Source organism: Periophthalmus magnuspinnatus, chromosome 22 (assembly GCF_009829125.3).
Source record: "Periophthalmus magnuspinnatus isolate fPerMag1 chromosome 22, fPerMag1.2.pri, whole genome shotgun sequence".
Classification (NCBI taxonomy): Eukaryota; Metazoa; Chordata; class Actinopteri; order Gobiiformes; family Gobiidae; genus Periophthalmus; species Periophthalmus magnuspinnatus.
In genome coordinates this window covers 28,119,254-28,134,472 of record NC_047147.1, presented here as the reverse complement: position 1 = coordinate 28,134,472, position 15,219 = coordinate 28,119,254, and the positions used below count along the sequence as shown (strand labels likewise).

The 15,219-nt window shown below is 44.0% G+C and overlaps 1 protein-coding gene across 2 annotated transcripts in view; it reads left to right on the top strand.

Moving 5' to 3' along the window:
* gabrr2a (gamma-aminobutyric acid type A receptor subunit rho2a) overlaps positions 1-15,219 on the top strand; it is a 113,888-nt gene that overhangs the window by 9,126 nt on the left and 89,543 nt on the right. Inside the window, exon 1 of one of the 2 annotated variants that reach the window (XM_033988194.2) lies at positions 3,751-3,914. The exons of the other annotated variant lie outside the window; for it this stretch is intronic. Coding sequence (XP_033844085.2) covers positions 3,751-3,914 — 164 coding nt within the window. Of the gene's footprint in view, positions 1-3,750; positions 3,915-15,219 lie in introns of those variants that run through there. 2 annotated transcript variants of the gene reach the window in all.

The window sequence follows — 15,219 nt, the reverse complement described above, 5'->3', positions numbered from 1 at the left end:
TGATGTGCTCTCAAGAAATGTCAGTGCATTACTCAACCACTCCATTAATGTGCTTAAATGAAACAAAACACCACTCCAGGTACATTTAATTACCACAATTAACACAATTAAAGTCTCCAACATGGCGTTTTTTGTGTTTAAGCTGATTCATTACACTTCTACTTGAGCGGTAATCTTTTAACTTTCCATTTCTCATGCGATGTTCCGTTGGTGGAATCGTACGTGTCAAATGAAGTTTCATCCTTGGAGGTGAATTAAAAAGGATAAAAAATGACAGCTATGGTTTTTACAAGGCCACAGTTTAAACCTGTGCTGGATAAATGCTTTTGGAATATGTTTTAAAATTGCTAATTGAGCTTCTTGAATTATTCATTAACCAGTGAAATCACAAGCTCAACAGTTCAGCCTCAAAATGGAGTCCACTGACAGATTTGTCTTAAGTGTTCTTTATTACACTTTAATCTATGTGTTAATCATGTATCAGTCTGTTTCCTGATTTGTCTGTTTATGAAGCCTGTGCGTGTGAGAGTCAGTGTCACATACTCAGAAGGAATAGACTCGATACTGATACCAATACCACTATGATGGTAGAATGTGATTTTCCACATTAAATGTTGGTACTTTCTTTTCTCTTCACATGTGTCTTATGTCTGAGTGATCCACACAGTCCAGTAGGTTCATAGTGAACCAGGGTTCTGTTTGGTGCTGATTTAGACCTGGTTTAGTCCTGGTTTAGTCCTGGTTTAGTCCTGGTTTAGTCCCGGTTTAGTCCTGGTTTAGTATTATAATTAGGACAGTGCATATTAATCAACATGTCAACAAACAGCATCAGTGTAAATATGCTGGAATTAGCACAATAGCGAGTTTAGATCTGTCGTCCGAAGTCCTGGTTTAGTCCCGGTTTAGTCCCGGTTTAGTCCCGGTTTAGTCCCGGTTTAGTCCTGGTTTGGTCCTGGTTTAGTCCAGTAGGTTCAGTGTATAAAAAGTGTGACCGGAGGGTGTGTTCCAGTTACAGGGGAGTCACACTCCTCAGTCTTCCCGGTCTGTTCCAGGGACTGGAGAGGAGAATCAGACCAATAATCGAACCTCGGATTCAGGAGGAGCAGTGTGGTTTTCGTCCTGGTCGTGGAACACTGGACCAGCTCTATACTCTCCATCGGGTCCTCGAGGCTCATGGGAGTTTACCCAACCAGTCCACATTTGAGCGTGTCCCTCGTGGTGTCCTGTGGGGGGCGCTCTGGGAGTATGGGGTCTGGTCCTTGTATGACCGGAGCAGGAGCTGTGTCTCTGCAGTCAGACCTGTTCCTGGTGCATGTTGGACTCAGGGCTGCCCTTTGTCACCGGTTCTGTTCATTATATTTATGGACAGAATTTCTAGGCGCAGCCAGGGGCCGGAGGGGGTCTGGTTCAGGGGCCGGAGGGGGTCTGGTTTGGGGACCACAGAATCTCATCTCTGCTGTTTACAGATGTTTGTCCTGATGCTTCTTGGAGTCAGGACCTGCAGCTCTGGGCGGTTTGAGGCGAGTGTGAAGTGTCTGGATGAGAATCAGTCCGTGTTTAGACTGATCGCTGTGATGGACCCATAGAGACAGAGAGACGACATTATAAACATATTCAGGAAAGGTTCATTTCTGTGCTGTCAGTGTGACGTTTTTAGTATCATTAGTATCTGATTTTAGATACTTTTCACATCTCTAGTAGCCCTATTTTTTATTTATTTATTTATTTTTATTTCTTGCATTTGCTAATAATGAATGTTTTTGTCAGAGCAGTTGTAATTGTTATCAACATTCACAAAAAGCAAATTCAAATTTCGTACGTTTCTGGGTTAAATACTTTTTCTGTTCATTCAGTTCCATCTGTTTCTTTGACTAAAGATTAAACCACAGGGGGATGGGACGTATCTGTTTCTTTACCCCAAACCCCCCGTCGTCTGGTCGTCGTCGGGTCGTCGTCTGGTGGCGTCTGGTCGTATTATAATGTGACACAGCTTTAAAAATCGCTCGTCCTCTGAGCCGGAGAAAACGTGATTCCGTAATTGAGTTTTTATTTACAAGAGAGCGCCGTAATCTTGTTGTGTCATGCTACGATGCAAATAATCCGCGTGTTTCTCTCGCGAGCCTACAGATGTTATATGCCCCCACTCCTCCTCCTCCTCCTCCTCCTCCTGCCATCTCTCTCTCCACCCGCCCCCTCTCTGTCCCTCTATCTCTGTCTCTCCCATCTCTCCTACTTTTTACTATCTCTGTCTATCTCTGTATGTCTCTCTCTTTTCTCCGTCCATCCCTCTCTATCTTTCTGCCTTTCCCTTTTTACTATCTCTCTGTGAGAAAGAGAGAGATAGACTCAAACACACACACAAACTCTCTCTCTTGCTCTCTTCTCTCACACACACACATGCACTCTCTACCCCTCCTCTCTCCTTCTCTCTCTCTCTCTCTCTGTCCCTTACTCTCTCTCTTGCTCTGTCTCACACATGCATGCACATGCACTCTACACCCTCTCTTTCTCCCTTTCTCTCCTGCTCCTCTCTCTTTCTCTCTGCCCGTCCCTCTCTCCCACACTCTCTCTGTTGGTCCCTCTCTCTCCCTGTTTACCTTTGTCCCTCTTTCTCTCTCCCTCTCTGTCTTTCCCTCTCTCCCTCCCTCTTTCCCTCTCTCACTGTCTCTGTCGTTCTCTGCGCCTTTCTCTCCTCCCTCTCTCTCCCCACTTTTCTCTCCCTGCTCCTCCCTCTTTGTCCCTTTCTCTCTGTCACACACATGCATGCACACTCTATACCCTCTCTCGCTCCCTTTCTCTCTCCTTCTCTCTCTCCCTCTCTTCCTGCTCCTCTCTCCCTTTATTTCTTTCTCTCTCTCTGCCCCCCATCTCCCTCCCTCTGTCCATCTCTATCGCTCCCTGCTCCTCTCTCTCCTCCCTTTCTCCCGGTCTCTTTCTCTCTGTCTTTCTCTGTCGCTCCGGTGGTTCAGTCCTCTCCCTCCCTCTCTTTTCTCTCTCTGTCGCTCCTGCTCCTCTCTCCCGGTCCCTTTTTCTCCTCCCTCTCTCCTCTCTCTCTCCCTCTCAGTCACTCCCTGCTCCTCTCTCTACTCCCTCTCTCCTGGTCTTTCTCCCTCTTTCCCTCTCTCTTTCTCTGTCGCTCTGGTGGTTCAGTCCTCTCCCTCCCTCTCTCCCTGCTCCTCTCTCCCTCTCTCTCTCTACCCCCGTCTCCCTCCCTTCCTCTCTCTCCATCTCTGCTGCTCCCTGCTCCTCTCTTTACTCCCTCTCTCCCTCTCTTTCTCTGTCGCTCCTGTGGTTCAGTCTTCCCCCTCCCTCTCTCTCTCTCTCTCCATCTCTGTCGCTCCTGCTCTTCTCTCCGGGTCCCTTTCTCTCCTCCCTCTCTCTCTCTCTCTCTGTTTCTCTGGTGGTTGACTCGTCGGTGTTTGCAGAGCGCGCGTGCAGCTCAGAGTCTCCACACTGCGCCTCTGACACTGCGCCTCTCTCCACACTGCGCCTCTCACTGCGCCTCTCTCCACACTGCGCCTCTCTCTGCGCCTCTCTCCACACTGCGCCTCTCTCTGCGCCTCTCTCCACACTGCGCCTCTCTCTGCGCCTCTCTCTGCGCGTCTCCGCTGCGATGAGCGCGTGTCTCCGGAGTTGAACCATGCGCCGCCGCCCGCGTCCTGCCGCTGTCACCGCCGCCGCCGCCGCTGCTGGAATGATCCGAATCAGAGCCGCTTTCAAGGGACTCACCTGTGGATTTGCGCCGCCACGATGCCTTATCTGACCAAACACTTGATCCTGAGTCTTTTGCTCCTGTGTCTGGTGGTGACCGGGGGCTGTCGTAAACACGGCCACCGCGTGAGGAGATCATGGACCGGGAGCGTGGAGTCTCCAACACAGACGAACACGCAAACGCAGACGGTGAAGCACGGCCCGTGAGTACAGCCACGTTTTAAAACTGTTTTACTGTAAATGAAACGAGTGTGCTGCTGTTTATGAGCTGTGTTTGGCTGTGCGTAAAAATAACACGTTTTAAAGACGAATTTCTGCGCAACTGATCAAACTACAGGACTATTTTAAAACACTTTGCGCACGGTGCCAAAACGCGCGGTTGGATGTGCGTCACAGGGAATATTTAGCCACAAAATGAACCTCATAAAGCTTCATTTGGCTTTAAAACCTCTTACAGAACCCATGCGTAATTCAGCGCGCGTGTCTCCAAATGGTTCCACGTCTCCTGTGCGTAAAGGTGTGGTCCGTGGACTCTTTCGGGAGGTGGATTTCAGACAATGGACCGCGTGCGTTCAGGTGACGCGCGACACGCAACAGTTGAGACCCTCGTGTCTGTTCCAACTTCTGTGAAACGTGCGTGAGGAGAAGTGGGAGCACAAAAGGCGTGGATTAAAACGGGGTGTGACATCTTATCCAGTAAAGGTCACCCCCGCTGCGCGTCACTCCAGCTGCACTGTCCGTGACCAGCGTCTCATCCGGGGACAGAGCAGCAGCTTCAGTGCATGTGGCTGTAGTATTTTTATATATTTACGTGCTGAGAAGTGGTGTCTCCTCTCATTTCTGCGCAGTTTGTGAGATTTTTTGGCTTTTACGCACGTCACGTAAGCAGCGATGGAGCTTCATAAAAAAAACCTGCGAGGCACTTCACTCCTTCTGTTTAGCCCAAGGACACAAAACAACAGTGCAACAGAAACACGCAGCTGCTTCTGCCTCACATTGACCTCTGGTGGCCGTGAGGATAATGACTCAAGTCCAAAGAGGCGCTGGAGGTGGATTGGGAAGGAGCTGAGGGGGAGTCGGGGCGAGGAGGAGGTGCCACTGTGGAGAGGCGCAGGGTTTACTGTCCAGAAGACATAGATGAGGCTGTAAACTGAAAGATTCAACACAACTTTCACTCATAAATTATTATTACATTCTGATTTTGCCCCAGAAAGTCTAATGTAAATGTTGGAAACTGTAATGATGTCGTCTTCTAATTATAAAACATTCCATCCATTGCGAGTTTTTACGATGCTTGCATTACGAGCCGGGGTCAGTCAGGAGCGAGGAGGTGTCGCTGTGGGGAGGTGCAGCTCACTGTCCTGAAGATTATACCCACAATTACTGAAGATGGTCGTTAAAGTGTAGACTGCAAACTGAAGGATTCTACCCAAATTTCACTCATAAATTATTATTACATTCTGGTTTTGCCCCAGAAAGTCTAATGTAAATGTTGGAAACTGTAATAAAACGTTTCATCCATGGCAAACTTGTAAGAAAAAGTCACATTCATTACGAGCTGGAGTGAGTCAGGAGCGAGGAGGTGCCACTGTGGAGAGGTGCAGCTCATTGTCCTGAAGGTTATATCCATAAATACTCAAGATGGTCTTCAGATTCAACTCAACTTTTTATCTATTGGGTTCTGTTTTTGCCCCAGAAAGTCGAATGTAAAGGTTGGAAACTGTAATGCTGTCGTCTTGTAGTTAGAAAACATTTCATCCATTGCAAACTTGTAAGACGCTTGCATTACGAGCAGGATTGAGTGAGGAGTGAGGAGGTGCTAGATGGTTCTCAAACTGAAAGATTCTACCCAACTTTTTCTCTATTGCGTTCTGTTTTTGCCCCAGAAAGTGTGACGTAAAGGCTGTTATGCTGTCTTCTTTTAATTAGAAAACATTTCATCCATTGCAAACTTGTAAGAAAAAGTCACATTCATTACGAGCTGGAGTGAGTCGGGGGCGAGGTGCAGGGTTCACCGTCCTGAAGATTATATCCACAAATACTGAAGATGGTCGTCAAAGTGTAGGCTGCAAACTGAAGGATTCTACCCAACTTTTTCTCCGTTGCATTCTGTTTTTGCCCCAGTAAGTGTAATGTAAATGTTGGAGACTAATGCTGTCGTCTTGTAGTTAGAAAGCGTTTCATCCATTGCAAACTTGTAAGACGCATGAATTACGAGCCAGGGTCAGTCAGGAGCGAGGAGGTGCCACTGTGGAGAGGTGCAGCTCATTGTCCTGAAGATTATATCCATAAATACTCAAGATGGTCTTCAGATTCAACTCAACTTTTTATCTATTGGGTTCTGTTTTTGCCCCAGAAAGTCGAATGTAAAGGTTGGAAACTGGAATGCTGTCGTCTTGTAGTTAGAAAACATTTCATCCATTGCAAACTTGTAAGAAAAAGTCACATTCATTACGAGCTGGAGTGAGTCGGGGGCGAGGTGCAGGGTTCACCGTCCTGAAGATTATATCCACAAATACTGTAGATGGCTGCAAACTGAAGGATTCTACCCAACTTTTTCTCCGTTGCATTCTGTTTTTGCCCCAGTAAGTGTGATGTAAATGTTGTCATCTTGTAATTAGAAAACGTTCCATCCATTGCAAACTTGTGAGACGCTTGCATTACAAGCCGGGGTCAGTCAGGAGCGAGGAGGTGCCACTGCGCAGAGGTGCAGCTCACTGTCCTGAAGATGTCAACCATCTACAGTATTTGTGGTTATAAAAGTGTAGGCTGCAGACTGAAAGCTTTAACTCAACTTTTTCTGTATCGCGTCCTGTTTTTTGCCCCAGAAAATGTGCTAGGTGTAGGCTGCAGACTGGAAGCTTTAACCCAGTTTTCTCTCATAAATTATTACGTTCTGTTTTGTAATGTAAAGCTTGAAAACTGTAGCACAAATCCGACTGCTTCACATCGTCGTCTTCTAATTGGAAAAGTTTTTACCCATTGCAAACCACATGTACTACTACAGCGTATGGCACTTAAATGGAAGCCGACTGACTGTGTGTAGGTCATTTTTATTTGTTTTTAAGCTTTGCCGGTCGCCACAAAATCATACACATGAATATTAACAATGTGCCAATCAGTTTGTAGAAGCTAGCAACAAGTGACATAGATTTAAATGCTTCTTTCTTTCACGGTTTGAAAATGAGATCGTGTAAAGTTTATTCACCTTCGCCTTTACTACGCTAATACTACAAATCCCAGAATGCTTTGCTAGTACGCTGCAACTGAGAAAGACGAGTGCTTCTCCTTTTCTGTTGACTCATTTGCGACCGAGAAACATAATTTATTTTGTTTGTTTGAATAAGAAGTGAAAATGACTGTTGTGTCTTTTATTTCAAAGCAAAAGACGAAGTTTAAATCTGTCAAATCGTTGTTGGAGCGAAGACGTTTAGCCGCGGCTTGGACGAGCAGCTAAACGTCTTCGCTCCTACAACTTTCGCTAACCCTGCCTTAAAACTTCCATCACGATACGTAGATTTCAGCTGGATTTTTGTGGTTTATTTGGTTTAAATCCAAGTTTCCGATCACTTTTCGCTCTTCACATCTTCATTTTAATTGATCCTTGTGAGAAACGTCTGACTGAAAATTGCGTTAGGTTTAAAAATGGAACGCTTTAAAACAAAAATGTGAGTCGAACACGTCGGGATGTGCTTCCATTTGCAGCCAAGGCCGAGCAGCGTTTGTAACACGCGTGCAATCGCTTTGGTGAATATCGCAGTGGCATCAGGAGACGCAAAACCCAAACGTGTCCTTGGGCTTTAAACAGGCCGTCTCCACTCATTAAGGCGCCGGTTTGAAGTCGGAGAAAATCGGAGAGTAACAGGTACAAAGTGACCAGGAGGATTCTACAGATGTATTTGTCTAGTGTCTAAAATCACACTTACATATTTCACTGCGCCGAGATGTAAGAGCCTGTACGAACAAGCGGTTTTGAAGAGTTTTCAGTTCAAAGTGAGCTGTTTTGGATGTGTGTAGTGGGATCTTCTCCGCAGATAAAATCGCGTCTAGTGTTTAGTCAGAGTTGGACGAGTGTCAAAGCCAAGAACAAGCGCCGAAACTAAACTCGTAACCTCTTAGTGGAGCTGTAGCTGACTTTTGATGAGGTGTAACACAACAAATACACACAATATTATGAAAGAAAGTGAGTACATTGGTCCCTTATTTTTTATCGCAGGGGTTATGGTCTAAAATAACCCACAATACGTGAAGTAGAAAGCTTTATTGTACATGTTTAAAGGCTGTAAAAGGTTCATTTCTGTCCTGTGAATGTGTGAGTCTGTAGTTTTAGTATTACTATTGGTATTTATTAATATCTGACCCTAAAAGATAGAAATACCACAAGTATGTTGACAGAAAGATGTGCAGTACCCAGAGGAACAAACATCTGAGTTTGTTAATTGTGTTAATCGTCTCTGGTTGTGTTTGCCTCATCTTTAAAGAGGGGGTATTTGACTTCTATGGAGTACAGTGGTCTCTCGTTTATCGTGGGCGTTATGTTCTAAAAAATAACCCGCAATAGTCGAAATCCGCGAAGTATCAGCTTTTCTAAACGTCGATAATCTGCTAATATATGTGAACATCTGTCTGTTTAAAATGATTCATGGTGTTGCTGGTCCTTCCCCTAAGGTTTGTCTCACTGAGCTCAGGAAAAAACAACTCGAGTCACTAGGGCGCCCTCTAGAGGAAAGTAATGTACGACTTCTTTCACTAAAATGAGTATTGTTGCTATAACCTGGCACCACTCATCTTTACTGTTTTTTAAGGCCAATCTACACACACTTTATACACTTTTCTCACACAGGCGTTAACATTTTCTCACATTTCTCTCTCGTTTAAACTCTCTCAAAGTTCAAACCTTCGTAGGCGTCTTTGTCGGTGCAGAACGTTTCATCGACATTGTGGGTTTTGTCGGGGAGAAAACAAATTGCAAACGTACAGCACTTCAGAGTCACACTGAGATCCAACGTTTATGTAAATTTGTCTGAACACATTCTGTACTGGACAGGAGACACGGCACGGAGGAGACTGATGGACAATGGTCTACAGTCCAACAGCCAATCAGGACGCACGACACAATGGTCTACAGTCCAACAGCCAATCAGGACGCACGACACAATGGTCTACAGTCCAACAGCCAATCAGGACGCACGACACAATGGTCTACAGTCCAACAGCCAATCAGGACGCGTATTGCCAAAATGACTTGAAACAAAAAGGTTTGGGGACGGCAGATCTAAACCAAATCCACATTCAAACTAAAATGACATAAAAATACTGTCTTTTTTTGACTAATTAAACATAAAACTCCAAGTTATCGTGTCCAAAGTTATTTTCAAATGTCATCAATATTTCTCAAGTCTCTGTATATTTCCCTTTGATTGTACCTGGTGGTGTTAGCATGCAGGACTAGCGCTGGTATAGAAAAAACACAAAAAAAACATATAATTTTGATGAGTGTGTGACAGAGACGGGCGGCTGTGGGACTGTGGAGATGTTGTGCGTTCGCTGGTTTAAAGTGGTTGGGTCCATGGTCGTGCATATTAAACTCACTGGGATCATGACTGGAATACGGGACGCTTCAGTTTCAGGTTTAATAAGTTACTCTGTCTATTAAGATAAAATAGTCTCACACACACACACACACACACGCACAACTTTGTCAACACACTGGAGACGTATTGTAAAAAACGCCTTTGCAAGATGAATATGAATGTAAAAACTTTGAGAGATTTTCAGATGCTCGCGACGATACTAAACTACTAAATGTTACTGCAGATTTTTTCCCATACAGAACACCCAATGTCATTTTTAAAGCTGCACTGTGTAACTTTTCTGGTATAGCGTCTGTCATGGGCTTGTCTCCATGACGATGTTATTGGAATTCTTTAAATATAAGTCGATAAATCTACAGTAACTTGCATTTACATTATTCTTTTTCACCTACTGCACAAACACATCTTGAAAAACATGCGTTCTTACTGAGAGCGGGTTCGCATCTCCGCAGATCTGACCTGTGACTTCACTTGAGCTGCTTAGAATGTTCCACAGCCTGGCATTAAACATAATCTATTGCGGTAAAATAGCTAAAAAAAACCATACGTTCGTATTGTGAGCGTGTTTGCATCGCCGCAGATCGAACCTGTAACAGATCGACTGAAGTTCTGGGTAAAGCCTTAACATCTCCATGGAAACAAGTAGGTGACGCTCCACCAGAAAAGTTCCATAGTGGAGCTTTACAGTACTGGGAGTCTGGCATCACAGCCTGGAGTCGTTAGGCTGTTGTTTTTCGATAGTTGTCAGTTTTGCTTTTTCACAGCAGCATGAAACAGAACTGTAGAGTCGTCCGTCGTTTTATCACGGTGTCGCTGTTTTATGGATTTTTGTTTACAGTGTCTGAATGTGCATTGTGTCGTGCGTCCTGATTGGCTGTTGGACTGTAGACCATTGTGTCGTGCGTCCTGATTGGCTGTTGGACTGTAGACCATTGTGTCGTGCGTCCTGATTGGCTGTTGGACTGTAGACCATTGTCCATCAGTCTCCTCCGTGCCGTGTCTCCTGTCCAGTACAGAATGTGTTCAGACAAATTCACATAAACGTTGGATCTCAGTGTGACTCTGAAGTGCTGTACGTTTGCGATTTGTTTCCTCCCCGACAAAACCCACAATGTCGATGAAACGTTCTGCACCGACAAAGACGCCTACGAAGGTTTGAACTTTGAGAGAGTTTAAACGAGAGAGAAATGTGAGAAAATGTTAACGCCTGTGTGAGAAAAGTGTATAAAGTGTGTGATAATGTAAACATTGTTAAAGATTTTCACTTTTTTACCAAGATTTCTTTTAATTCAAATATTATTAATGTAATTTTCTGAGGTCCCGTGCTGCCTCTTTAGGTCCTCGCTCCCCTGATTAGGAAACAAGTGTCTGGAGCTTTGACGATCTCATTTATAAAACTCTGATTAGCCGTTAGCTCGACTACTGTCGTCTGATTCTAGGTTTGATCTGAATTTGCAGTGTTTTATGTCAGATGCCCTTCCTGACACAAACTTCTTGAACAGAGTAAAGTGACAGTGGTGGGTGAAGTTCTCAGTTTTGTTACTTAAGTACAGACACAGAGGTAAAAAGTAAAAGTATCACATGACACAATCTAAACATAAAGTATTAAAGTACTTGTTTAAAAATGTAGTTTAAGAATAAAAGGTAAAAATATTTCACACAGATGTTAATTTGTTAAATGTAAATGTGGTGATATTGATTAAAAATGATTCATATTTTGGTCGACAGCAGCAATACAACAGTACATTTCTTTATTTTTCTCATGAATTTTGTGTTTTTATTTCTTACAACTTTCTCAAAGTTGAAGCTTGAACTCGAAAACTTGTGTCAGGATATTTCCACGAACACGGTAAAAATAACTCCTCAAATCAGATGAAAAGTACTTTTTACTTTTCAGTTCTGTTCATAAATGTAGTGAAGTAGAAAGTACAGATACTGCTCTCAAATGTACTCAAATAAATGTAAAAAGTACACACTGTAAAACTGACTTAAGTAGAATTTTTAGATATCTGTGCTTTACTTAAGTGCAGTACTTTAATACTCTTTGTTACCCTCCATGGCTGGTGACTTCTTGTACTGCAGATTTTATTTTTCAAGGGAGTCCTGGCCAAGCAGCAGCAGCAAATAAAAAACACAGTCACATAATTAAAAAGAGACAAGAGAAAAAGACAGATTATGAAAAACAAGTGCATGTTGTGGGGCCTCGAGATCTCTCAGTTTAGATTTAAAAACATCCAAGGAAATCAACTCTGTCATGTTCCAGTCTTTGTGTAACTTGTTCCGTGCATAAGGTGCAGACAAAAGCCTTTTTGCCCAGTTCAGTGCGAGCAAATGGAACAGAGAACAACACATGAACTTAAGAACGAAGAGAATAAGAATCAGCTCTTCTCTGTGACAGTAAGGAACAGATGTAGGTCGACAGTGTCCAAGCATCGCCTTAAAAATGAAAGTGACCGATGAGTCCTCCTTCGAACGGCCAGGGCAGGACATCCCACTGGAGAATACAACTCACAGTGTCATTGTTTTACAGTTAGAAATGAACCTTAACGAAGTATGATCAGCAGTGTCAACCAAATATACAAAGATACTACGAGCATAAATTAAAATGACTGAAAAAACATTTAACATATGGACAAATGGCCTGTGATTATCATTTTTGCTTTTCATTTTGCCGTTTATGTTTATCAAAGCTGCAGCTAGAAAACAGAAAACAGGAAGTAGATGGTAGTGGCCACGACTGAAACCCGACATCATTAAAACACAGCCTTGTTAGCTAGCGACGCACGCACACGCTCCGCACAACCCGCTAACTGCGCTTTAAACATTTTAATTTATTTATCTATACTGGCAAAGGCCTCTCTGCTCAGCGTGTGGCCAAACAGCAGCAAACACAGCCACTTTCTGCCCAGGCTCTGTACATGACGCACATGAAGCACAATTACGGAGCGGCTCTGCGGGTTTCGGGACCCCATGGGCGGATCGCACATCCCTCCACGGCCAAAGGGCTGAGCCGAGCCTAAAAATGTGATTCGAAAGTCCTCCTTCACACCGGGATGTTCAATAGTGGATACTGCTTCTAAGAACTGAGCTCTCGGGTATTTGAAATAGTTAAAATAGAAATTTCTCTGCAGAGTCTGGTGAAAAGTGTCTCGACACGTTGGACCGAATAAAACATCCAGGGAGTTTTTACATTGAAGAAAGTAATTATAAGGTGGGATTCTTAATGTAATCATAATGTAGTTTGAATGCTCTTATAAGTAACGTTCAAATGGCTGTTTTAGTGTGAATAGTGTTCAATCTGACAGCCCTGGATAAATCGTTTAGAGAGTAATTAATTGGAAAATCTCATGTAATTGATTTAAAGAACGAACAAAACGGCGTCTGGTCATTTTGGGGATGAATAAAACTCATTCAGTCGTGGCGTTTTCAGTGAGGACGTCCTCGTTTGCATTCAGGGCTTGTTGTGCTTTCAGGGCAGAACTAACACGCACCATATGTAAGATTTACACTTTAAACTCCATAAACGTGAGTCTTTGGGTCGCCAGGTCCAGTGCTGATGTCGAGCTGGAACTTAAAATGACTCAGTCTGATTTGAATTCTCACGAACTGAACCTCAGCGCTGGAACTTTTCACACGAGGTTCGTCCATAAACCGAGAGAAACATGCACCGTATTTCCCGGTCTATAAGTCGCTCTAAAACCAAAAAATGAAGAAATAAATTCAGTTGTCCGTGTGATCGTAACAAAAATGTGAATGTTAAAGACTGAGATGTGACTTCGATCTGCAGTTTAAGGCCCTGGCAAACATAGAAGTTATATATATAAACTAAGCATGTGATATTGAAGTTTTGCGTGACGATTATCATGGCCAGAATAATTGTGATTAACGATTATATCACGGTAATGATTAAAGTTTATATGAATATGAATAATTCTAACTTTAACAGAATATTATGGATGAGCAGGGCTGTCAACTATAATTTGGAGGCAATAAGCCGTACATGGCCCCCCGTAGTACAAATTAATAGGAAGAGGGTCTAGTTCTGGGCCCCTAAGACTTTGAGGCCCCGGACCACAGACCCCTTTGTCCCCCCAACGACTCCCCAGTGGATAAGTATTTTTTTTCTGCACATTCAGGTGATGTAATAATGATTATCTTTGTTGGTGATTATCACGATTATATAAAATGTCCCGCGAACTGTTATTGTCAACCCTTTTTATCACGATAAACGATATTATTGTTTATTGTCCCATCCCTAATATAAACGGATGTAGATGCTGCGTTCCAAACAGTTCTGGCTCCATCGACTCTGGCTCCAATTCACTTTCTATTGAAAAACTGTCTCCTCTGTCTCTACCTGCTGCTGTCAGACTCATTTTGGTCTTAAATGTTCGTATTAACCCTCCACATGATCCTGGGGTTCATTTTTTATTTATTTATTTATTTTAGGTTATTTATTATTATTATTATTATTAGAGTTATTTTGAGTAATTTTTTTTAAATTTTTGGAGTGGTTTTTGTTTATTTTTTGTTATTTTGAGGTTTTTTTTGTTTGTTTTTTAGTTATTTTGAGTTTTTTAGTTTATTTTCTTTATTTTCTTTAGTTATTCTGAGGTTTTTTTTGTTAGTTTTTTATTTTTATTTTGAGTTATTATTTTATTTATTAATTTTTTTCCATCCATCCATCCATCCATTTTCTTCCGCTTATCCGGGGCCGGGTCGCGGGGGCATCAGTCTGAGCAGGGACTCTCAGACTTCCCTCACCCCGGACACGTCCTCCAGCTCCTCCGGTGGGACCCCAAGGCGTTCCCAGGCCAGAGAGACATAGTCCCTCCAGCGTGTCCTGGGTCTTCCCCGGGGCCTCCTCCCGGTGGGACATGCCCAGAACACCTCCCTAGGGAGGCGTCCAGGAGGCATCCTGAGCAGATGCCCGAGCCACCTCAGCTGGTTCCTCTCAACGTGTAGGAGCAGCGGCTCTACTCCGAGCTCCTCCCGTGTGACCGAGCTCCTCACCCTATCCCTAAGGGTGCGCCCGACCACTCTGCGGAGGAAGCCCATTTCAGCCGCTTGTATCCGCGATCTTGTCCTTTCGGTCATTACCCAGAGCTCATGACCATAGGTGAGGGTAGGAACGTAGATTGACCGGTAAATCGAGAGCTTCGCCTTCCGGCTCAGCTCCTTCTTTACGACGGACCGATACAGCGACCGCATCACTGCAGACGCTGCACCGATCCGCCTGTCAATCTCACGCTCCATCCTTCCCTCACTCATGAACAAGACCCTGAGATACTTGAACTCCTCCACTTGGGGCAGAGACTCTCCACCCGGAGAGAGCAAACCACCTTTTTCCGGTCGAGAACCATGGCCTCGGATTTGGAGGAGCTGATTCTCATCCCAGCCGCTTCACACTCGGCTGCAAACCGCCCCAGTGCTGCAGGTCCTGGCTCGAAGAAGCATCAGGACAACATCATCTGCAAACAGCAGAGATGAAATCCTGTGGTTCCCAAACCAGGCCCCCTCCGGCCCCTGGCTGCGCCTAGAAATTCTGTCCATAAATATAATGAACAGAACCGGTGACAAAGGGCAGCCCTGGCGGAGTCCAACATGCACTGGGAACAGGTCTGACTTACTATTATTAATTATTAATTTTTTTGTTTTGTTTTTTTAAACCGTGTCTCCTCTCTCTGTCTCTGCTGCTTCAGACTCATTCTGGTCTTAAATGTTCGTATTAACCCTTTACATGATCCTGGGGTTTTTATTCCGCTATTTTGTCCCTAAATCAACATATGAACATTAATAACAGACAAATCAGGTGTCTTCTTTCCCCGAGGTCGCTCCCATTAGCGTTAGCAACAGGTTTTTTGATTGACAGCGTTGCTAAGCGGCAATAGTCTCGCTCCTGATTGGCTCTTTG